This window comes from Anopheles ziemanni, chromosome 2, assembly GCF_943734765.1.
Source record: "Anopheles ziemanni chromosome 2, idAnoZiCoDA_A2_x.2, whole genome shotgun sequence".
Lineage (NCBI taxonomy): Eukaryota > Metazoa > Arthropoda > Insecta > Diptera > Culicidae > Anopheles > Anopheles ziemanni.
The window spans coordinates 89,992,537-90,017,977 of NC_080705.1; the positions used below are offsets into that span (position 1 = coordinate 89,992,537).

The 25,441-nt window shown below is 45.8% G+C and overlaps 1 protein-coding gene across 1 annotated transcript; it reads right to left on the reverse strand.

Moving 5' to 3' along the window:
• Window positions 1-352: 352 nt before the first annotated feature.
• LOC131281695 (mitotic spindle assembly checkpoint protein MAD1) lies at window positions 353-3,385 on the reverse strand. Its single transcript, XM_058311046.1, has 5 exons — window positions 3,100-3,385; window positions 2,864-3,033; window positions 1,694-2,795; window positions 1,489-1,629; window positions 353-1,291 (listed from the first exon to the last, which is right to left on the reverse strand). Exons 1-5 carry the CDS (start codon window positions 3,212-3,214, stop codon window positions 576-578), a joined length of 2,244 nt encoding a protein of 747 aa, XP_058167029.1. The 5' UTR covers window positions 3,215-3,385; the 3' UTR covers window positions 353-575.
• Window positions 3,386-25,441: the final 22,056 nt, after the last annotated feature.

A 25,441-nucleotide genomic window follows, 5' to 3' on the forward strand; every position in this document is an offset into this window, starting at 1 on the left:
TTAGAGTGCTTCGAATTAACCACTTTCCAGTTCGCTGCGCAATTCGAAAGAACAAGTGAGGTACGTAATCTGCTCAAAGATAGTGACATAAAGGAAAGAAGGAGCATCAGCATGGCCAATGTGGACCGTGGGATATGTTTCTTCTGTCGAAATGGCCCTGATAATAGGGCGATAAAGCGTGCTCGCCGGCTAAAAATATGAGGTATGGAACACTCCTGTCCGAAGGAGTTTTGCTGCAAGTGGCCGAACGGATCTTTTTAGCTGCAAGAATGGAAAAGAAAATCAAAGTTTAAATAAAACAAATGAAACATCACTAAAACAAGACTTTTCAATATCGTTATCATATCAGTTGTTTAATTTTTCTTCGTGCATTCCATTCATTATTCATTTATACAGCTTTTCGTGTCAAGAGCGCACTTTATCTTAACAGTTTTCTTTGCCTCTCCTTCTAGTCAACCAAAAGAAAACTCTTCCCTTTTGATGGAATAAGGGCTCTTTACCCTTTCCTTTTTATCTCTACTTTTTTTTACATCGTAATAAAAAAAAACTTAACCTGTGGTTTTCTTGTGGCGAAACTATGGGTTACACACAACCGTTGACTTACTGAATAGCTCCAACGTCAGTGAGCTAAGGAAGGCGGGAAACGAACCGTGCACCTTCAGATGCGTCTGGACCAGCTCGTCCAACGTCACGCCGTACTCGGTCTCAAGCATAATCAGCATGGAGCCGTTCTCGTTCAGCTGGAATTTCAAATTATCCGTCCGGCTCTCGGCGTACATGCTCGACAGGGTGTAGTTTTTCCCACTGTCCCGATCGACTTGGTATCCGAACAGCATGTAGCATACCTCGCGGAACTCCTGCGCAATATCCTTGCTGTTCTGGTACTTCGTCTCCATCATTTGCAGCTTCGCCTGGCAGGTGTTTAGCTCCTCTCGGCACGCGTTCAGCTCCTGCATGACGGTCACATTCGAGGTGTTGCTCAAACATTCCGTCAGCTCTCCGTTTTGATCCTGCAGCTTGCGAATGCGATCCCGCAGCTGTTTGATTTCCGCGTTCAACTGCCCAACGAGAGCATTTTGATTCTCGAACGCTTCCACTGCCGGACTGTCCTTCAAATGCATCAAAGGCTTAGGCTTGACGCCCTGCTCGGACATGGTAGCGGCGCGAAGTAGCTGGTTTTCCAGCTCCAGCTCGAGCTCATCCTTGCGCCGCTGTAGTCGCTCGTTGTGCATCCGCATGTCGTCAATTTCCTTCCGCAACCTTTCGTACTGTTCGCTCGTCAACGCCGATCCTAACGCTAGAAAGGCATAACAATGAGATCATAAAAGAAGTGGGCAACAAAATGTCACATAGCAGGCCAGGTCCCAAAACCACAACAAGTTTCATCGAAAATGTAAAGGTAATTGACAAAGCAGGCGTTGTTAAAAACTTCAGCTCCATAATCGAGAATTGACGAAAGAACGGTTCAGGGCATCGGTTTAAACTTACCTAAATCCGGTAGTCCTTTACTGGATTGAATCTCTGCTTCCAACTTCTGGCACAGTTCCTGGTACCCAGCCAGTGTCTTCTCAAGCATTTCCATCCTCGAACGCATCGATCCATCCTGGTTGGCAACGACGGATTGATTGACTGAAGAAAATAAAATACCCAAAATAAGACATGTTGTCCACTTGCCACCATATCCGGGACATACTTGTAAGATCCTTCTCGTAGCTCTCTAGCAGCTGCTTGAGAAAGTCGCGCTCCCCGATGACCAACTGCAGCTTTTTCTGCACCCGGTGCATCACGCTCTGGTGATATTTTAGGGAACGCTTATGTTCGTTCAGATTCTTCTCGAGGATCTCGTTTTGGGTCTGAAGCTCATGGATTCTACCCTGCACCTGGTTCTTCTCCTTGAGCACCGAAGACTGCTCGCTGGTCAGTACCACGTCCTTTTGCAGTATCTCAACGATGAACTTGCGCAACGACCCCGGATGGACGGGTTCCATGGATGTGGCTGCCTGCTGGCAGTAGTCCTTGCCGAGCCGCTGCCATTCGACAAGCTCCTGCTCGAGCTCGCGCAGACGTACCTCGATCGTTGCCGTTTGCACTTCCTTCTTCTCGAAGTACTGCAGACGCGATTTCATGTTGTTCACCTGCTCCTCCAGCAGCAACTTGTTGCCGATCAGGTCGTGGAACTTCTTCAGGTCTTCCTTGAGGCGCTGGTTTTCCCGCTCCATCTTTGCCACGTTCGCCAACCGGCTCGTCGTCACCTTCGAAAGGTTTTTCCAGTCCTCGTAGCTGCCGACCTCAAACTCGAGCGCTTTCACGCGCGATTCCGACGCCGCGAGCCGCTCCGTCGTTTCATCAAGCTGCCGCTTGGTTTCGTCGTATGCGTCGGCTTTCGATTGGAGCGTGTCGTTAATTTCGCGCGTCGTGTCCAACTCATCCTGCGCGAGTTCCAGCTGTTCCTCCAGCTCTTTCACTTGCGTCGTGAGATCTCGTATATCGCTGTTCAGCCGGCTCATATCACTGGCATTTTGGTCCTCCATACTACGGATCGCTTGCTGCAGTTCGAACTGCTGATCATCGGTCGTTTGCTTCAACAGATTGAACTGATTGCGCGATTTCACAAGGTCCTCCTTGGCCTTGTGCTCCCGCTTCCGCACGGTTGCCAGATGTTTCTCCAGGTCGGACACCTTCGCCGTGGCATGCGACAGCTCCAGCTCTAGGGATGATATTTTGTGCTGATTACGCAGCTGCGTGGTAGCCATCTCTGTATTGAGATGTTCTATTTCCTTCTTCAGCACCACAATCTGTATCAAACGGGATAAACGGTTCATTCTACTAGACGACAAATTGACGTTCCCCTTATCACACTTACTCGCGCGCGTGCCTCGATCAGGTCCGCCTTCATCCGACGCGTTTCCCATGGACTTTGGGCGATCTGTGTCGTCTGCGAACCCGTGGCCGAGGAAAACGACTGAGTGCTGACATTACCGTCGCTTGCCATAGTGTCGTTGGCAGTCCCAGAAATTCGTCTCTTTTTACGATCTACAAATATGGGGAAGCTCAGAGATTGTAAACATAAGAAAACCACATGCATTTACAACAACTCACTAATCTCGAACGAATTGTTGTTTTCGTAACTAAGCCGGGTCGAGCCTACGGTAGCGCTGTGGCCGTATGTAAGCAGCGTCTCATTGATGCCTTCTTCGCCAATGATGGTATCCATTGTTCTGCGGTTTGTTCGTTCGGTTTCTCACAGGGAACCACGGTATCTGTCGTATCTAATTGCTATTAAGATGTGTCCTTCCAGTCGACAGCGATTTACAACTGAATAAAAGCTAAATTTCAGTAAATCACGGATAAATTCACGTACGCACCAATTTTACTTCACCGTATCAAAGGTACACAACAAAAATGCTTGCCGCTAGGGCAGGGAGTGGTGTTGGCAGGATTGGGATTCGGATTGTTCGCAAACTCGACTCCTTGACGGAGTTGTAACGGATTGGATCCAATTTGACGGACTCTTTCGGACACGATTTGTTCTCCACAGGAATTCGCCTTTATCATTGATATAATGGTTATCATTTTAAAGACCTTCTCGTTGCGTAGGGCAATCGTTGTGTATTTCGAGATTCGTAGCACATTCAGAATTTGAATCACAAGGTTCGAATCCGTCTAGGAAGTTGATTTCCCACCACTAGACAAAAGGGATGTCAGCGTGAACCTAGTTCCTGTTTATAGTTACAATATGTTGAATAGTAACTAGTTACCAAATCAAACAGAAAAACAGATTTGAAAAAAAACGATTGTTTCACATACCACCATAAATTTCTACATAATTGTTTGTGTTAGCGCCGTGCAGAACAACATTTATGAAAATACTAGAAGAAACGAAAAAACCAAACGAGAAATTTTGCCGTTATTTTGATGTAAAAGAATTCTCTTCACAATGCCCGCTCTTCTTTTCAGAATTCTTTTACCCCTTCTTTTGCAGCAGATTTTCTATGCAATCTAACGTAAACCGACTTCTGAAAAGAAGTGTAAAACAATTCTCTTTACACATGCGGTACACCTCAAAAGAGAACGCTTTTGACAACGTGACTGCATTCTTGTATGCAAGTTTTTCCGGATGTTTTCTCTGGAGCACTTCCGGGAAAACTTGCATGCAAATCTTAAGAAAGTGGGCAAAATTTGCATCCAAGTTGAATGCCATTTTAACGAAATTTACGCCGCAAAAAACACTTACAAAAATTTGCGGTTTTTTCGATAAAATTGTAGGCAAGTGGCACGCATTTTTTCCGATTTTTTTAAATCTTGCATGCTAGGTTTTTCAAATTTTTAAACAAAAATCTGCGGTTTTCTTTACAAACTTGCATGGAAAGGACACGCAATTTTTCCGATTTTTAAAAACTTCCATGCACGATTAATACAAGTACTTGCATGGAAGACTTGTGTTCGAGACTTTCCATACAAGTGTCCAAGACTTGTGTCCAAAACTGCGAGCGGGCCCGACAATTTTCGAACTGAAAATTCAATCTTCGTCCGAAAAATTTAATTTTTCAGGATTTTTCCGGAATAAAAACCTGAAAACGATGGTGATATTTTTGTATAAAAAAATGCTAAAATACCATTTTAAAAAATATATTTTCGGATAATTTAAAGCCGTTTTACTTACCTACTTCCCATATATTTTCGGATTATGGCTAATATAAATAAATATAAATAAATCAACAAAGGGGTTATAGTTATTTAAAGCGTTTATTAATTCTACTATTTGATTAACCCGATTTCATCGCGGGTAAAAAAAAATTTCAAACGATATATATATGTATACAGACAACGGTGTTTTTTATGTATTAGAAGATCCAAATTTTCTCTCAGAATTACAATTACTGTTCCATGGAACTCTTATCTAGCAAATTAATGAAACGTATCAGAAGCTACATTTGTTTTGTATTTTTTCTAGCTTCTTCTCGATACACTGTGTATTGAAACGCTGATAGTAATCCGATTTAAAAATTCGATGAGTCAACGAGCAGCATGGGTCATGCAATTGGTAACAGTAAGCTGAAGATTAATCTAAGATAGCCCAAAGTTATCTATTCCGTACAAGTGCCAAGATCATTTTGCAAGATTCGTTTCAACAAACCAAAATTTCATTCCTTCTTTTTCAACCCGGCAATTTTAACAATGTAGACGAACAAAAAGATAATTTACTAATGGTTCGAGCTGGAGAACGCCAGCAGCTCTACCAGACGTGTAAAAAATGGCCAATTAGTAAAAATATTTCCCATGGGGATCGTAAGAAAAAAAGGCAGACAGTGAGCGAAAAATTCCGGCGCACGTGATTCACGAGGTTTAATTTTTTATCATTTCCGTTTTCAACTCATCCCCGATGTTGTGTTAATCTCTATTACTTTGTCGATACGATTATTGACCCCTGTTCGATACCGGGATCCGATTAGAACAGGTTGAAAAGAAATTTGAAGGAAAGTTAATACTTGACCAGCTATTAACGCAAAGGAGACCCACGAGTTTGATTGCAAGAAGTTGCAGAAAAATGAGCGGCTTAACGATGTGAAGGAATTATTCAACCATTTGCACAGTACTTTATTTAGCATTGCAATAAATCGTTGAGGAATGTTTCATCAAGTCTCAAACAAAATCTCTATCAAACCGTTTCTTAGAAAAGCTGTTAAAGATTCGCATCTTCCGCGAAAGCATCATCGGCGCAAACGGGACCACATTTTACCGAAGGCCACCAACTACATCGTATCACGTTCGTGGCGAATTAAATGTTCTACGTTTGCCTCCATGTTACTACTCGGATCATTTGTAAACAGCAGCCACTTCGCAAAACACCTTCTAGCGAATAGTACCACACCGCGTGTTTTCTCTTTGAACTGGTAATAATGATGTCGTTTTCCGGGAAATACCACTTACTGAACGGTGCTACAAGAAAAAGAAAATAACGAACAAAACAGTCCGTCAGCATCGGGTTGGGGGAGGTCGGTTGTGTTTGCATAACAAATGCATTCCCCAACAAAGGAAAGAAACGGAATACCCCGTTTTGGGAAGGATGAAACGTGACTCCGGATGTGCAGAACGTCTCTCATTGGGCACATTGCGGAAACATTGCTAGCCATCCATCTAGCCAAGGTGTGTATTTCGCTCCTTTGCTGTACCAAACCTCTAGCAAGTTAGCTGGCGGTGATCTTTCCACCGTTCTAAAACATCCAGTTGTACCTGCATCTTCTGCGACATCAAATAAGAACGGTATTTCTAAGACGACAGAACAAAACAAAAAGAAATATTACAACGAAAAATAAAGGAAGCCAAAACTACGGCCTCTGGCTTATTGTTCCGCTTGTTGATTCTATTCCGTAATCTTTAGTAATTGCAAAGAAAGACGCCGGTCCGGGAAACTGTATGACAGCCGGTACTTCCAAATACCACAAGGAGCATTAATCATCTCCACCCGAAAACCGCTCGAAATCCCGTCGGGAAATAGAAAGCAACTCATTTGTGCGTACCCCCGGCACGGCATGGCGAGGGAGATTTGGGTTGTTCTCGAAACGGGAAACATTTGATTTTAATCACTCGACTCATTTCGGATCCTTCCTAGTGGAAAGAGTTATCTCGACGGCAATGAGGAAGTTTTATGCTTTATAAAGTGTGACAACACTTTAAATCGGAGGTTGGAAAAGTACTGAACACATTTTGCTACGTCTTGTGAATTTTCGATTCGGTACAAAATACCGATGTGGTTTCACAATTTTTCTACGACCAATTAGGCGATTTACGGACTACTAAAAATAAAATAATTAACATTCAGTTTTTTAGGAATGTTAACCAAAATATGAAATAGGTTATTTTTCCATTTCAACCCATCCTAAAGACAAAACGATCAAAACTTTCTTTAGACTTGTGCTGAGTGCTGAAGATATGACAACTAGATTTCTAACTCCTACTAAAACAAAGCTAATTGAAAGATGAATTTAAATATCATCAGCAACAACCCAGTGCTTGCATTAAACCAATTAGAAAAATGCACTGAACAACAAACCCTGAAATGCACAAATGACCCGCACATGTAACATACCCTACCCTCGCATCCCAGGATGGGTGGTATTTAATTCGTACCACAAAACAAAAAGTCAATTAGTTGCCATTCGCTCGTGCATCTAATCTTCCCCAATCTCCAAGTGCACCTCGGGCCGGGTTGCCCGAGTTAGCCGACCTACGCCTAGCCCGCCTGCAAGTAGCCTTGAGCGTCGAAATCAAGGACTCGGAAATCTTGTGGGCCCGGTCCTGGCAAAGCCACAGCGAGAACCGGGTCCCGGTGCGAGCCTCCAGCGCAAGCACTAGGACCACCAGGAAGGGTCAAGATGAGGGAGAGCCATGGCGAAACATCCAAACAGATGCCGTTCGTCCCATTGGGGTTCATGTGATGGGTGGAGCGTGGGCGGGGGGAATGCTAGCGGCCGTTGTGTTTGCATTCTCGATGCAGTGCCATCAGTGGGCCTATGTGTTGGTGCAAGAATTCCCCGGGCGGCGTACGCGTTGTACGCTGGACAAGATGTGCGAGAAAAAGAGAAAAGCGTCCGCCGAAGGACTATTTTCACTACCACCATCATCACCATCAAACGGAAAAAAGGATAGCTCCCGACCGGACGTGGAGCCAGCTGGGCGCCTACTATACAGACTACGCTAGCCGACCGTGCCGCGAGTAGTAGTAGTAAGGGTGCACACACCGATACACCCGGTCACCCACGCGCCCTGCATGTGTGGGCGGACGCGAACCGAAAGTGAAAACTTGCCGCGTTCGAGTGGGCGCTTTTCCGAGCCCTCTCACTCCAGCAAGAGTGAGACTAGTGGGATTGCGAAGGACAAAGATAGACCGATGGTACAACAGATACAAACACAATCATACACACACACACATACACACGCAGACACGCCAATTGCAGGCGAAGCTTAATACGAGCCTCCTCGAGTCGCGCAGTAATCGATTTTCGCGTGCCGAAGCCGTCGTGTTTCGGTGGCGGGCCGGAAAAAAGCTTCGCCACTGCCTTCGGGAGTCTCCGTTCGGGAAAGCTGGCGCTGGCTGGCTGCTGGGTGAGAGTTTTCTACGCCACACAGCTGCCGACCGGTCGCAGTGCGTAGGCGGTTGTCGTAGACGGAACCACCACGTGCTACGGGTCTGTTTGCACGCACGGTAAATCTCTCCAGCTCCAACTCCAACTCCAGCTCCAGCTGCATCCTTTTGGCTTGTGTTGCTGCGGTTTGCTGTGTTCTGTGTTTCCAGGTCGCTGGTGCTGTTGTTTTCTTCGGTTGTTGCTGTTATCGTGCAGTTGCAGTGGAGTTCTTTCTACACCCTGTGAACTGTGCAGGCGCCTCCATCGATAACCAGCGCGGGATAAGGCGCCTCCATCCATTATAAGCACCATTGCATCATCGCCTGCTTTTCGACGAAATGGTTGTTTTTCTCTCCATGTACCCTGTGCTGTCCTAGTGATGATCGAAAATCGATACCAGCGAACATAAACATCAAAGTAGGCAACCAGCGTAGGTCGACGGCATTGATCGATTTTTCTAGCGTTCGCCCCCGAGCTTGTTTTATTCTGGATGTCCTGCAAAACTCACAGCCGAAACCAAACGATACGTTTGTTCACACGTGCAAAGGAGTTCGTTCTGCAAATAGGTAGTGCTCCCAAGTGTTTATGAGTAGGTGTGTGGGTGTCTGTGTATGTTTGTCGCTGAACAGAACTGTTCGGGTTTGCTTGTGAAACATTCGTCGCTAGAAGCGCATTGTGGAAATTTGTAACGATTCAACTCTAATGGACTTTTGGCCGGTTTTCTTACTTTTTCTTACCATTTTGAAGGGTGTGTTTTCTTTATTATTTTATGCTTTACACCGTAACTGTGCTGAGTGACGTTGAGAGAGATTTTCAAACGGTAATATTGTCAATGGTTATCTTCTGGTAAAGAATGGTTATCTTCTAACCATTATTTAATCTTTGGAGTTATCATCAACTGGTTGGTTTTAGAATGGCTATCAAACCGCTTTAAACGAGATAAAAGAATGCCAACCGCATACAGCAAGCATTTCATGTTTGAAAGCATTTTCATCTTATTTTTCCTTCCACAGTTTTAGTGCAATTTACTGCTCCCACATTTCACCGGCAATTTTTACTGCAGTTTGCCAGCGCAGTGCATATGAAAGTGTGATTGTGTATGCGTATGTATGTGTGTCTGTGAGTGTCTGTGTGTTTGTATTTTAGTGGAAATCATCGAATCGAACTGTACCGGAAGTGTGGATTATTTTAAGCCAGCAACAAATCAGTCATTTGGCCGCACGTCCTTTCGCGACAGTTTTCCCGAGGCAAGCGTCAACCGTTCCCCCTACCCGAAAGACGGTGTGGTGTACCATTTGGTTGTGAAAGTGTAACCCCGCGTACACACGTGTGTGTGTGTGCTTGTGCGAGTGTGGAAATTATCTTTTCGATTTCCCTTTTTGATTCCTCCGGGTCCGGTGTGTTTACACCGGAAGGCGCGAAAAGGTGCTCTGTTTCGCGGCGAGTTCGGCTGTTATCCGATGCGATCGATGCGTGTGTGTGTGTATTTCTTTTACGTACAGCGAAGGTGATTTAAAGGCACCCCAGGACGGTGCCTCTAAAAGACCGAGGCAAGACGTAAGAATGTTTTCCGGCGAGCGAGGAGCTGTGAACTGCCAGGTCCGGCCTCTCCCCAGCAACATACGATCGCCACAAACTTCGCAAGGACAACAACCGCCCGCTGCGGCTTCGATGAGGAGCATCCCCCCGATCCGGCGGGAAGTGAGTCGTGTGTTTTGTTTCGTGCAAAGGTTGCCATCGTTGTCATCGTCGATTTCCGTCGCCACACTTTAATCGGAACCGGATTGCAGAGCGCGGAAAGGTAAGCACACTCCGAGAGCTTCGAGCGATGCAAACGGGATGGGAAATGGGAGCCCGAAAGGGGCTAAGGAACGACAGGCTACGCCGAAACTATAGAGCATGAAGCCGCGCTAGGACCAACAGTCGTTATGTTATGTAACAGTTGAAACCAATCAGTTTTTTATATATCCTGATATGCATTGGAACTCAAAGACCGGGCAACTAAATGGTGGGAAAACAGAACATTTTAATAAGAAAAACTGTAGTTCCTAGCTGATCATTACTAGTCGGACAATCGATTCTTTATTTCGATCAAAATAAATGTATCAGTTTTTTATAGTGTTACACGTATTTCTGAATCTATGGGAAAATACATTCACTAGCTTGTGATGGATTAATTTTAAGCCATACTAGCTCCAAGGAAAAATTCTTTCAATTGGTATGGAACGATCTATGGCACATTTTCCATCGAAGGTACGTGCAGGAACCTAAGAGCAAACATTCCATTCAAATACACCCTCAAATCGTACGTATGTCGGATCCAACATACCCAACGTGCAGTCAATTGGCCCGGTTTGGCTTCATCGGAAAGCAACAAAATGCCTCGCTTTCCGGCACTCCAGCATATGTATTGTCCAAAAAGAACTCCGGGGAAAATACGTACGAGAAAATTGCCAAATACCCCTCGCCGTTCGGCGAGGGTTTCCCGTCCTACAAGCAAGGGATTTTCCATTGCACGCTGCAGCCTGCGATGGAATCTACTTGCGGCGGAAAATGAATTTCCCAGACACAAATGGAATTACGGAATTCGGGAGATGCCAGGCACGGCATGTATTTGGTATATTTCGCCAATGGCATCTGCGGCGCTCACTGTGGTCCCGCTGGCTGGCATTTCGAAGAACCGGATTTTCCTATAACCCATGCCTAGCGTGTGCAGAATCAGGAGATTTTCCAAAACGAGTATGAAATGTAGGGATGAATTGGAAAATGGTCTTTTCTAGGGATGTAATTAGCGTCGGTTTTCGATCACTTCTTGAAATGTTCGGTACAACCGATTCTTGCCAGTTATATTGCATTCACAAAATAAGCATCCACAGTTAATCGAAACCCATACCGATGCACGAATTGAACCCGCGTACAGTGAAGGTTTCCATCGCTTTAAGGCTCGAAAAAGGCACCACCGAAAAATATAACCCGGCGGCTCATTATAGCCTGTTGTTGGTTGTTTTTTCTACCTTTTTTTTCTGCAACAGGCTAAGGCAAAGGAACTGCGTGATGGCAAAAACCCGAAAGCTCGAAGAAGCGGGAAGAAGGAGCCTGATTAAATGGGTATCTTTCTCACTCGAAACCCGAGGTTCCGATCGAATGGAAACTTTGGGACGGGCGTGAGAGCAAGGGAAACGACAGGGAGCTGTGTCGAGAGAAGAGAAGAAGAGAACTGAAGAAGAATTCGAAAGAGGGTGCACGGCAGACGGTGGCCGGTGGAAAAGTCTTCGCACGAGAGAACGGCTGTGACCTTCGCTACTCAATAACCCTAACCTTCACCATTTGCACAAATGGATGGGCACTCGGGACTCAAGGGCTCAAGGTGGGCTACGGCAATGGTTCGAGCAGAGAAGCGAGAGAAACTTTCCCGGCACAGCCGACGGCCGTCTATGAGGTTGAGAGCGCTGGAGAGCGCAAGAAGCCTCGGAAGGCTACGGCTAAAAATAGACACACATTTTGGAACATTTGATTTCGTTCGCTACCTGGCCCCGGCACGCACCATTTATGCATGTCGGTTCAATTTTCCTCGAATTTCCCACTACGTAGAAATTTCTACGTCGAGAGTTTTTACTTTCCGAGAGATTCCTAATAGTTTGATCTTCGAACTTGATACAAAAGCAGGCTTTGCGAAATTATTCTTACAGGCAAACGCGGAAGACTACTTGGTGGAAAAATTCTCCAACATTCCTACTTTTAAGCTATTAATATTAAGCTTTTCATACAAACTGGAACATTTTTCCGCTCGATACAAGTGATGGTTGTTAACATTCTTACGGACGAGCGAGAGGTGATCGAAAGGTGGAAGTGCTACTTCAACGGACACCTGAACGGAGCGGAACTAGGGGAGTCCAGCAGCGGCGCAGACAGAATTGAGCAGCACATTAGCCAGGAGGTAGATGACGATGTGCTCCCACCATCCTTGGACGAAGTCACTAGTGTCATCAAGCAGCTGAAACAGAACAAAGCAGCTGGCAGCGATGGGCTGGTGGCAGAACTATTCAAGATGGGTTCGGTAGAGCTTGCCGTCAGTATGCACCAGCTAATTGTGAAAATCTGGGAGCAGGAAAGGATACCGGAGGACTGGAAGCTGGGTGTCATCCACCCAGTGTACAAGAAGGGTGACAGAATGGACTGTGCCAACTTTCGAGCCATCACAGTCCTCAATGCCGCCTACAAAATCCTATCCCAGATACTCTTCTGCAGACTCGCGCCCCTTGCTACAGATTTCGTCGGAAGCTACCAAGCTGGGTTTGTTGGAGGCAAATCCACCACCGACCAGATCTTCACTCTACGGCAGATCCTCCAGAAGTGCCGGGAGCACCAGATCCCGACGCACCACCTCTTCATCGACTTCAAGGCGGCCTACGATACCATAGATAGGAAGGAGCTATGGAAGACCATGCGGCAGTACAGCTTCCCCGAGAAGTTGGTTCGACTGCTAGAGGCCACAATGGAGGGGGTGCTGTGTAAGGTGAGGATTTCGAACATGCTGTCGGATGCGTTCGAATCTCACCGGGGTCTGAGGCAAGGTGATGGACTCTCCTGCCTTCTATTCAACATCGCTCTGGAAGGTGTCATGAGAAGCGCGGGCTTCGACATCCGTGGCACGATTTTCACCCGCTCTCTCCAATTCCTCGGCTTCGCGGATGACATCGACATCATCGGGCGGAACACTAGGACGGTGTGCGAGGCGTACACCCGACTGAAACGCGAGGCCGCAAGTATTGGACTAATGATCAATGCGACGAAAACAAAGTACCTGCTCGTCGGAGGCTCTGACAGTGACAGAGCCAGGCTGGGGAGCAGTGTATCAGTGGACGGCGACGAACTTGAGGTAGTAGAGGAGTTTTGCTACCTCGGCACTGTCGTAACTCCGGACAACAACGTGAGCTGTGAAATCCGGAGGCGCATTGTTCAGGGGAATCGTGCCTACTATGGACTCCACAAACTCCTGCGGTCCAGATGGCTTCTCCCACACACGAAATGTGTCATATACCGCACGCTGATAAGACCGGTCGTTCTCTATGGGCATGAATCCTGGACTCTGCTCACGGAGGACGCCAACGCCCTCGCAGTCTTCGAGAGGCGCGTGCTCCGGTCTATCTTTGGCGATGTGTACGAGCAGGGCGTGTGGAGGAGAAGAATGAACCACGAGTTAGCTGAGCTGTATGGCGAGCCGGACATCCTGACGGTGGCGAAGGCCGGCAGGATTCGTTGGTTGGGGCATGTCATGAGGATGCCGGACTCATGCCCCACCAAGAAGGTGCTCACCAGCGACCCGCCCGGCACGAGACGACGAGGAGCTCAGCGAGCTCGGTGGATGGACCAAGTGGAGCAGAACCTGCGAGACATCGGATGCGACCGGGGTTGGAGGGCTGCAGCCATGGACCGAGCTACCTGGAGAACGATTGGTGACCAGGCCATGTCAGCACGACGTGCTCAACTGCGAGCGGGCCATTAAAGAAGAAGAAGACAAGTGATGGTTTCCTGTAACCGAATCTCAACTCGATGCCCAGCTTCCATTTTAGGTTTTTTCTCTAACGAAAGTTTGTGTTCCTATTTGCACTCACCTTCTGCCAACTCCCTTGGGCACCGAAAGGCACCGCAAACACCAGACGAAGTAAATCACACATCTCAAAAGGTTCGCTGGGAAAAGTACTTTCATGTGAAGTCGACTGCAAAACACGTGAAAGAAAAGCAAAGCGAAAAATAAAACACCAAAGAGGTTTTTCTAATCATCTCTCTTTCAATGTTTTTCCTCTGGACAACTTTTCGTTCGCGTCGACGACCACAACCCACCCGGTGTGTGTGTGTGTGCCAGTGCTAGTGACCGTAGAGGACTTTCCCACAAGACCCTGCTGTCGGCCAGGCCACCCGGATCGCCAAGGGTTTCTGTTTGTAAACCTCATATTTGCCAGCTTTTCTCCTTTGATGTCGCTACGACGCGAACGTTCACGGCGCGATTCACGACCGATCCTTCTCCAGCGGAAGACGCACGCGAAGAGAGTGGGCAAGTTTGTTTTCCTTCAACGATCATTGCGTAGCGGTTAGCCCACAATCCGCTTCCCGCGGTTTCCCTTTTTCCCTCCCAGAACCGGTGTTCATCCTTTTTACCCGACGGGAAAAAAAAGCTTTTAGGAAAGTACCCGAAACCCACCCGTCCAGGGGACCGTGAAGGTGGAAAATTTGGAAAATTGGGAGTATTTTCTTTCTGGTACACACTCACGTTCCTGAAAAAGAGAGGGGCGTCAAGGGAAGGCAAAAGTGGGGGACGATTGCGGGCATTGTGGTTTACTTTCTTCCCACAAATTACGTAAAAAAAAATAACTAGGAAAATTCGCCTTACACTTTTATCTCCCGTTTTATGTGTTTTCGGACGTACCATACCCAAGCAACAGTCGGAAAATATATGGTACACCATCACACACATGGTGATTTTTTGGGAGCCACCAAACACGACGCCTAACGTCTGTGGGGGTAATTTGATGCGGATAAATTGATTCCATGCCAATCAAATGCATACCGCAGTAGGCTTGTGTGAGGTTTTCCGAGGCAGCGAAGTAGATAAAGTGGTTGATTATTTGTCACCTTGCCCGCATGTCAGGAGGATAATGTACGTGTGTGCTTCCTTCCTTTTCCTTCTCCTAACTACAGCATAGACCTTTTGTTCCGGTACTCATTACTTAATGAACGCTTTGGTTATTATGAACAAGATGCATATAATCAACATACTTAACTAAGGTGAATGGCATTTAAACTTACTTTAACGTGATGTAAACATTTCTCAATCATATTTTATTGAATCCAAGAAGGCCATCAGTCCATCCAAGAAGGCGTGATAAAATAGTTTCCCATGTCAAACACGCGTGCCAAAGCGGACGATTGGATTTATTTGTTCACACCACGGTCCGTCTGGATGGACTGTCCGCACGCCTTGTTGGCCTTGAAGTGGGTCACTGACTCCTAAGCATCGGTTTTGTTGGTTTACGATTCTTCTCGCTATCTTCGGGTGTAATTATTTCCTCGTCAACACACCCCGTTTTGGCACGTGACCGTCTGCTACGTGAGATGGTGTCCGTCTCGATGGAGGCGCCTGGTGCTCGGTAACGTTTTGTTTGACGTTACGAGCGACGTCGATTGGGTTGCTGCGATGAGATGTTATTATTATTACGGATGCATTGAAGGCTAGCTTTATAAAGAAGGGTTTGGATTTGAGTTTTTAAAGTGCAGAAATGTTTCTATAAGCCACAGTTGATCTGTTGATTGGATTATTATAGCTTAACAGATAAACACCATCTCGGGTGAGGAAGTTACCACACATAATCTGAGCATCCCTACCGAAAGCAAAGCTTATATTATATTTCACCTATTACGCAGTTGCAACCCGGAAAGCTACTTTCCTACGAACAACTTAATGCCGCTTCAATAGCCCCAACGTCACTGACGATGGCAAACTTTCTGCACATATTTTGCAACCGTGCGAGCCGCACATATCCACATATGCCGACGTTCAAATAAACCATTTTACAGCAACCACTTTCCATCCCGGAAGCGGTTTAGAGCAGCGCGTGCAGTGAAAAATTGATAAAGTTCTTCCAGCTTTCAAATGTTTGCCTTTCCCAGCCTCGGCTCGGCTCGGAAGAGAAAGTTCTGGACCTGCGGATACGTTTAACGCAGGAGTTTCATAATAATGAGCGCCAGCCTCGCAACGAGGGTCATCGAATGCTCCATCGACGCCCAATGGTGGAAGTTGAGGAAATATTGCCAGCAACTTTACGTCGTACATGTGTCCTTGAAAATCGCGCTAGAGTGTTCGCGGTGAATTATTTTCCCTTTCCCCGCAGGACGAACGGACAAGTGCTACATGTTTTGGGAAGTTTTCCTTCGATAAGACTATCAACACGCTGCAGACTTGTGCACCGGCTTTGTACAGCACAGTGGGCAAACTTTCGGCGAAATCAATAATAATTTTCCACACATATTGAAAACGGAACCATGCCGCCCAACTCGCCGATCCGTGTAGGAAAATTTCACGGAATTTTTCGAACATTGATGCAATTTATTGAAAACGCCGTTTGGAAAGGAAACCGCTTGATTTTACACGACCGGCTGACAAGACCACGAGGAGGGGCGAAAAAAAAACACTCCCCCCAAACGACAACGTTCCACGCCATGCATATTGAATTTCGAAACGTGCAGGATTACATTTTTGCCATCATTAGCATACCAACCTCCAGCCAACCCCATCGCCCGAAGATCGCCTCTCGAGCCTTTGCGAACGAAAGGGCACAGCAAAAGGAGGAGGACATAAGGAGGTCAGCGTGAAAATTCGCTCTTGGCACACACACACACACACACACACACACACACACACACACACTCAATGCATTCTCGTACACGTTCCGTCGGTTTCGAGTTCGAGGGTAGTCCTTTTAGAACGACGAACGGCACGAACTACCACCGGGTGGGTAACCGACTTCGTTGCTTCTTCTTGCCATTGTCTACACGTGTGTGTGTGTGTATGTTATGCTGTCGCATCTGTCGCAAAGTATGTTTCTCGATAGCGTGCCACCTTCGCGCAATCCGTTGGTGGCGTATCGGCCAGCAGAAGAAGCTCCGTCTTGTTGGAAAAGCGCCTGGAACAGCTTCCAGGCACTTGCTATTGCAGCCTTCTGCTTACGATTCCCTACAAGTATTCCCTTCCATTGGCTACGACTGGGTTCTGGAGACAACATGTGCATCCTCTCTTGAATCCATCGAACTCTAGCTTCCTCCATCAGTTGATCCGATCGGTGGTCTGGATGCGATTGCGAACCCTACATTCCTTTTTCGCCAACCTTTCAGACCGATATTAAAGATTTGCTTCATTTCCCGCTGATCAGCTCATAGGTCTTTATCATATCCCCCCCGTCCTAGGTGAATTAAAGTTTTGCAGCACCATTTTTCCGCCGATCCTAGCACAAAACTATCTTCCGTGTACGGAACCTACAGCCCTTTATGTGCTGCACTCGTTGATGAAGGTGGAAGCGATGATGGACCGTGCCAATATACCCGGAAAGATATCGTCCGTGCACGAAAGAACTCCCAGAAACTGAAGAGGATAAGGAAAGAAAGAAAAAAAACCTTGTACAATAAAGGAGGACACGGAAGGATTTGTATCTTTTGAGGTCTGCCAAAGCCGAAATTGATTATCTTGTCCGTATTTGGCCCATGTCAATTCAGATGTGGACCGGGAGGACAGGATTTTTTTTCTTTTGCTCCCGTTCATAACATGCCCTGTTACCGCAGATGTTCGCTACCCGGATTCCAACGGAGTTCGACTTCGAGTGGAGGAAGGATGGCAAAGAAGGCAAAAGTACATACACATGCCACGGATGCGACTCCGATGCGCCATCCGAGCCGACACGTTTCAATCCAATTTGGCAAGCGTTCCGGCCGTCTTGGCCGTCAGCGCAACAGTAGCAGGCTGGCGAGCGGACCACTCTTTTGCCTTCCCCGGCCCATCTCAGCGAACCGATGCCGATGATGGACAGGTCTCGTGCAAAGTACGATTTTTCTATGCAGAGTATCGCAGCCGATCCAGGAGTCTCGAAACAAGGGAATACACTCGAGCACCCTCATGCTTGGCCTGGCCTGTTTCGGCCTTGATGCAGCGACCACTCCTAGCACAACCTTCCCCTTTCTACTCCTCTCCATCTCGCCCCCTTTCGTTTTGGCGATGAAATGGCAAAACATAGCGATAGATTGCCAACGAAGCGAATGGAAAGCGATTACGCTAAGCCTTTTGGAAGGAGTGCAAAAAACTACCCCTTTCCATGGGTCCTGGGGGAACGGCGCAGGGAGAGGATCGGAAGAATGAGGCGTCGCTTCAAATAGGTTATCGATTTGCCAGCAGTATTTCTGCACGGTACACTAGTTCGGTTTCGAAAAGCGAGAAAACATTCGGAGCCATGAATAACGGACGAAGTACGGGAGAGATTTTCCACAGTACAAGCAAGTCCAATCAAAATTTCCACAAAATCCACCAGGCGCCCCCATCGGAAACAGCACTAAAAGCTCTTTATTTAAATAAATTTCGTGGAAAAAATAATAAGGGTTTAAACGAGTTCCAAAAAGTATGTTTTTATATTTTTAATATTTTTACATTGTTGCATTTTCATAACTGTAAAAACTCTTTCGAAATTGAAGTTAGAACGTATCTGAACATAGCTTCAGTTTTATCTTTATAAATATTAAGTACCCACTGTAAAACAGTAAACTGTTTATGCTTTTATCCATTTTACAATAATCTTATATTTGAAATATAAAACTGCTCCTCACTGGCCTTCCTGTACATTCAAAAGAGTACAAATTGTTAATGTTTTTATTATCATTCACCCCCGTTACGAAACATCAGCAGAACGCACCTCCAATCAATAACATTTGTGTTCGATGGAACGAACCGTTATCATGTGTGTCGTTCTTCCGATGGTGTTGTAACATCGCGTACCGTGTCTCATGTGGCCAATAAAAATGTATTCCGTCCGTGTGTAATAAAAAATAAAAACGGCCCAAGTGTCCCATGGAAACTTGTTAGTGGTGTTCCTCACAACGTAGCTGCCCGGTTACAGCGTCAAGGTTAACATTCGTTTGGCCGCTCGCACCCCCTTGGAAGTGGCTGACTTCAAAACGTTCCAACACTCTTGGAGCCACCTCACCATCATTAATGTCCCGTCTGGTGGTCGATTTCGTAATCGCCACACAAGCGATTGGATTCCAATAGGGTTCGGAACACCACCATCATGCGTCCATTATCGTCACACACACATACAGTCACCAACCAAGCGACTAAGAACCAGCAATGCCAGCTGATTGAGTTTATCCATGCTCTTCGTCGCTGGGCGACTCGTGATGCACTAATTGCGACCGATAAATTATACGACACCGTCTCCGATTTCTAAACCCTCCATGGTGTTACACGGATCCCATCACACGCCACCATTCACTGGTAAATCTCAAGTGGTGATGGTATCGAGTGTCTTTTTTTCCTTTCCCGCTCGAGTCGGATGTTGAATGTCACTTACCATTTGAGCTTGGTTGCGCCACGCGCCCATCCCGCATTCCCAATTACGAAACACTATCAAGTTACGAACATTGTTGTTGATCGTTACAAATGCTCATGTACTTGTCTCGGTTTGGTTCTCTTCCTTGAAAACTAACGGCGCCAAGGGGAAAACCGGGAATCCAAATCCAAATGTGACAAATATCCCATTTCGCACGCTCCACTCGTGCATTATGCAGAGAAGTGGCTTTTTTTCGATTAAATCTATTTCCCTTCCTATGGTTAAAGTGCTAACAGACGAAATTGAAAATCAATTTGCGTTCCACTCTTCTCATCATTCAATCAGCAAGGTTCATTTTTCCACTGGCAACTTGGATTTTGCTCGAATAAAATGTAGATTATGGCGGAATTTAATCGAAATAAATCAATTGATTTTCCTCCATAAGTAGTGGAGAATCAGGAATTGTTCCTCTGTGGTCTCCTTTTAAATCTTACTACTCAGGGCATTGACTGCACTAAGGTTAGATTGGGTCAAAGCAAGTAAAATAGAGAAATTCGAGTTGCTATCACGGTGGAAAAAATCTTCCAATCCCTTTTTATTTCCAACTATTGTTAAAAGTTTATCAATAAAAAAGTCTTATAAAACCATTCAAAAACTGAATTTATATTTTATTTTACTTTTATGTTTGATGCTAAAAATGTTAGTCTTGATCTCCTTGACAACTCCTTCGTTGCTTTCATTTTCACTAGCTTTTGATTATAAGAGTTCCCACAATGCACAAAACGAAACTCCCTCAAAAGATATTAGTTTGCCCACATTCTGTAAAGAGAAGTACATCTATGCACCTTCAAACGTGTGTTGGTTTCTTTCTAATAACACGACGTTAGAAGTTGCAAAAACAGCTTTTCAAACCCGGGTTGCTTTGATGCCCATCCGGGAGGGGAGTGGTACGCTTTTCATCGTTTCATATTTTCTCGGGTAAATTATTTCCTTTTCATGGATACGGGTGGTGATAAGCGCACCATTGCGGGAAATACATTGAAATGGTTTCGTAAATTCACCTTCCTCTTGCCTTCTCGCTCTGTACTTCTCTTTTCTTCTCTTAATCTCCTTGACAGTCGAAGGACTAACGTCTGATGGAGCGATATGATACGAATGGTAGCGCGTCAAACGAGTAAATAAACTCTTCCACCGGTTGAACGATGCACCCGATGAAATGCAATTGCATGACTTTGTGTGTCTGTGTGCGTTGATTTCATAAATGGGAACAATCAGACGACATGCGGGTAGAACGCGAGCGTTGTTCAACCTGATCGGTGATCGGTGTGAAGAAGCGTTTTATTGCAAAACGACTCAACGCTGGGCAACAGAGACGGGCCTGTGTTGAATGCAAATGCACTTGCCAACCACACAATCGAACAATGCAGTTTATCCGTACAGCGATAATGGATCGCTTCATGGAAATACCAACACACTAGAGCAGGCTACATCATTAATTAGGATAATTTATTTCATGATTCAACTCCTGTTCGCACTGTGATACCTCTCTTCGCATTGAGTAAAACAAAAGGAGAAGCAATGAAATTAATTTGTGTGTATCCATGTGGAAATGTACCTCGAAAAAGCACGATTTACGGTGCAACTTTATGCTCCAATTTCACTAAACTTTCTTCAAGTTAATAACTATCTATTTTGGGTATCATTTTGAAAACACTTTAAAGTAAGACAACAGTTTGCTGCAACAAGTTTCACCCTGACCACCACCCTGAATGGCCTCTTCGAGGTGTTTGCAAAAATGGAAATTGAATCATAAACTTCCACTCACCCGCCAACCGCTACCTCCTCCGTTTCGGGCCGGCAAGGAAAACAACAAACAAGTGAGTCAACTTATTAACGCCATTATTTCCCTACTCACGAAGCCCCTAATTGCGAGGGCTTCTTCGGTGTTGGGCTCGAGTGTCCGGATACGGCTGACCGATCCCGTGCCTCCCCCTCCGCCCACCCAGATAGAAGTGGATTGACGTGAGAGTTCGTTGAGTTTCCCCTGTCCGTTTGTTTTCATTCCTGCGTCGCGTGGTAGAAGATCGCTCTCGAAACATCAAGCACCGAGCGGCGAACCGTTTCCGTGCCGAGCCGCCGGGAGTGCTTTTGCAAATCTTCATTTCCTCCTCCTGGCGAATAACTTTTCAATTAGCGATACCGTGTGGGCTGTGTGCTGTGCTGTGCACGTGCTTCCCCCGCTCTCCCGTGCGCCTCGCGTGGAAAAGCACTAGAGTGAAAAGTTGGGCCGCATTTCGACGGTCGTACAATGTACGTTGTTTGTTGCTGCAAATCCGTTAAGTACTTTCGGCACGTGGAAATGTTATACAAGTAGGAAATGGTACACAGCTCGCTATGTAGTTTTGGAAGGTTTTCTCAGGCTGGCCCCTGACTCCGTCCGTTAAAAGAGTTTCAAAATGTTGAATTTTTCCATTGGTTCAAGTTGGCAGAAGCTCCCTATTCGACCTTGGCTACTAATCCTTCCAATTAAAATGACCAAAGATCGAAGGCCCAACGACTCCCGGGTGGTCGGCGGGCGGTCATTGACTTCGATCGACCTCGAAACAGATGCCACCCATGGGCATGGGATATGCTTACCGTGATTGATGGTACGTGACGTGGTGACCGCCGACAAGATGAGCCGTCGGGAAGGATGCCACCAAGGCAAACCGAAAAAGGAATAAAACCGATAGGCATGTGTCGTGGGTCCGCACCCATCTCGACCGGGAAAAAAAAGGTCGGGAGAGGTTTTAGCTGGAAAGATAAATTGGGTCCTTACCCGAAAGGCGGATGGTTTCGCTGTCGCTTCACAAAACCTTCCGTTATTGGCCCAGAAATGTGACACTGGTTCCCGGTGGCTGGGGACCGGGACCAGGCTGGGGGTGGGGCAAATAATGAACCGGCTAAATGGCGCCGGCGTTGCTCCGAGCGCGCGCTGACGGTCGGTCTCCCACACAACGTAGGACGGGGGAGGGGGATGATGCATAAGCGCACGATCGATGCCACCGGGAAAGCGCGATGGCCAAGGCTCAAGAATATGCGAACGCAGATCCGAATCCACAATCCGGGCAACGAGACTAGAATGCAAATGGGAAGCTTTATCTACACTCACCCAGAAAAGGGTTACCCGGGAGCCACCGGAAGGGTCATGCCTGAGAAAAACGGAACAAGCGAGGACTATCTCGACGTCCATTAGCTGGTGAAAAAATGGGACATAATTGAAACCCACCCTCATCGTTATTCGGATGCTTTATGCGCGGTCTCTTGCGACCAGATAAAACCGACACGCACTCCCGAGCGGTGGAAATTCTAGTTAAGTGACGTCTCTAAGCTTACCATTGATGTAAATTGTTTAACGTTTAATTTCATCTAATTAATTGTTTAACGTTTAAATTCAAACATTTCTCTAACTTTGATTGGTCTAGTATGCGAATATCAGGTTACTTCTAAAAAAGATGCTTAATTTCTCTGCGTCACCATGGCGATTGTTCGTTGCCTAAATTTGCAAAACTTTTATTATTCACTTTCGAGGCTCCAATTCCTTTAGCCAGTATTTAATTCTTTGAAATCATGGATTATACAACATACTAACATAAATCAATGCAATAAACGACACAAAGTATAAAAAAGCATAAGAAAAGTTTTGAGCGGAAAAGATTTGACAAAGTTACTACACCAGGTTCGTTTTAACACCGTGAGTAGCGCATCGATCTTCATCCATGACCGGTTCCATGATTAAAAATCATGCAGAGAAATGAGAAAAAAAAAGATGTTCCACAAACCTTAGGCCAAGACCCTTTTCAGCGTGAAAAGAAACCCAGTCCCATTTGGTTCGGGCATTTACTCCGGCAACGGACAAGTGAAAAAGGTTTACCCTTTACCGGTGCTTTGCATAACCCTTCTTTTCGGGTCCTTTGCGAACCCGAGGATGTGTATGTGTGTGTGTGTGTTTTTTTTAGTTCATTCGCCTACAAAACCAAACCATAGAAGTACACAAACGAGCGGACTTTTACGCCCCACTCAATGCGGGTTCGGAACAGCGTTCTTCAATCCTCGCACAAAACCACACACACACACAACCCGCGTTGTGGGGTCTTTTGCTCGTTTTTGACGTCCCGATGAGATGACGGTGCCCTAATATTTCCGCCTTCCTCCTTCGGACCAGGCCGGCATCGGACACCTGGGCAGGGTAAACATCTCAACACCGGGTATCGTCCCTTCGTGCGTTGCTCCCGGCGAGAGAAAATCGATGTAGAATAATATGCTTCCCAGTACCAGAGCGTAGTAGTCACTGTGGTATTGGGGACGATGAAGAGAAACTGTTTACCATGGTGATAAATGGGAGACAATTTTTCTGTGCTGTTTTTCTTTTTCTTTCTAAGTCATGCGTGGCTGAAGACTATTTTAATGTTGTTTTTTCCCCGTAAAAGGGAAAATACATTCACAACATGTTCGGTTGATTCGGTTTTCTCATGAAAAAAAAAACATGTATTTGACTTTTTGGAATAATTTTGTCCCCGAAGAGGGTAGGAAAAATTAGCCTTGACTTAAGATACTACCTGCTTTGACCACCCTACCATCACACACTACAACCATCGGCGTCGATGTAGAGAATGCGACCCCTCCCCGGCAGGCAGGAATGGCGCTGAGCGTGAGGAGGCAAAATTAGCAACCGATTCTTCGTTCGTCCGCTTATCGTTCGCATCGATCATCACGCACAGTTTGCACAAACCGACCTCTAGCTCCATTTAATGGCGAAAGTAGAAGTAGAAACGAAACTCGTAAAACTTCTACTTAACAGGTTTAAAAAAAGACAGCCAAGACGTTCGGTGGAGAAAGTTTGCCCTGAATAGTAACAATTATCGACGGAATGAACAAGCCCCGAGACATCGAAACTATCGGACTAACTGACTGACCCGGACCAAAGAAAGCAGGATAAACTTTCGATTGCCTGGCCTCTTGAGGCAACCCGGGCCTGACCTGACTGCCCGGTCATTGGATGGATGGACAGACAGACAAGCAGACAAATCAACCTCAACTGATACTTATTTCATCGGGACTGAGGTTGGGGAGAATGAGGAAATTATGATGAAACTTTGGCAATTTAACGTTCTGTCAAATTTTGTGCAAAATGCGGGAAATGCTCGCCTCCGTTGAGACATTCTATAGGTTACCTTAACCTTTAGTGAGAAATAACTCTAATCATATTTGAAGGATTCCGATACACTATTTCATCAATATTGGTAATGCTGATTTACTGGAGGAGGATTTTGGAAATTTGCCAGCATTGTTGAAATTCAATCTGAATTTTACCTATCGATTCATTTAGTTACGAAAATTTCCTGTTAATGAAACATAGAAGCATAAAGTCTGGTGAACATGTAAACATTTTTGCAAAACAATTTCTTAAATACATACATACATTTCTTTAAATATATTAAAACTATCGGGCTTTAAAAAAGTAAAGGCCATTTCATTTCATAAAGATGGTTTCAAAACTCAGTAGCCTCCAAACTACATTACAAAAGTGCAAACATGCACGTGGTTCTCCTATTTTAATTGGTTTTACCACATTTTTTACCCACTTATTAAGTGAACCACAGGACTACCATTGAATGTAAAATAGTGCGCCGTTCATACCCAACATCGCCATATTCTGAGACGCACCAACTTTTTCCATTTAACTCGGCTTATGAAGCATTCAATAATCTCCTTTCGGTTCCGTTCATGATGTAAAACACTGACGACCTGCGAGTCTTGGCAACTCATCACTCTCACTCGACTCGAACACCAGTTAACGATCGACAACATTCGAGCGCGGTCCACCGTCGGAGTAGAGATGAAGTCCAGCCACAGAAGGTGTACACCGAGAGCAAGCTGGACGTGTCCAGGACGGGGCAACGCAATCTCGCAACGCTGGCGGGCGAAATTTTACGACGCAATTCAACAAATTGCGCCTCGCAGCTTCCGAGCTCGTGTGTAAAATAGCATCAAACTCGCTAAAGTCGCACGTGCTGAACGAAGGAAACGATGGGGAGTAGTCGTGGGGTAGTCGATAAATAATTTTATTTTATGGCTGTTTTTTCTATTGGCTAGCGCATTCAACTGATTTTCCCGTTACCGGAAGCCTTTGCGTACTGCACGAAAAAGTAGAACGGAATGGGAAATTGAAAAGCATGTTCGTGGAAT

Excerpts from the sequence above, each read along its gene's own strand:
- LOC131281695 (XM_058311046.1), bottom strand. The coding sequence starts at position 3,214 with ATGGATACCATCATTGGCGAAGAAGGCATCAATGAGACGCTGCTTACA. Across the intron at positions 2,796-2,863 it reads TGATCGAGGCACGCGCGCGA|ATTGTGGTGCTGAAGAAGGA; the intron begins GTAAGTGTGATA and ends CGTTTGATACAG. Across the intron at positions 1,630-1,693 it reads CTACGAGAAGGATCTTACAA|TCAATCAATCCGTCGTTGCC; the intron begins GTATGTCCCGGA and ends TATTTTCTTCAG.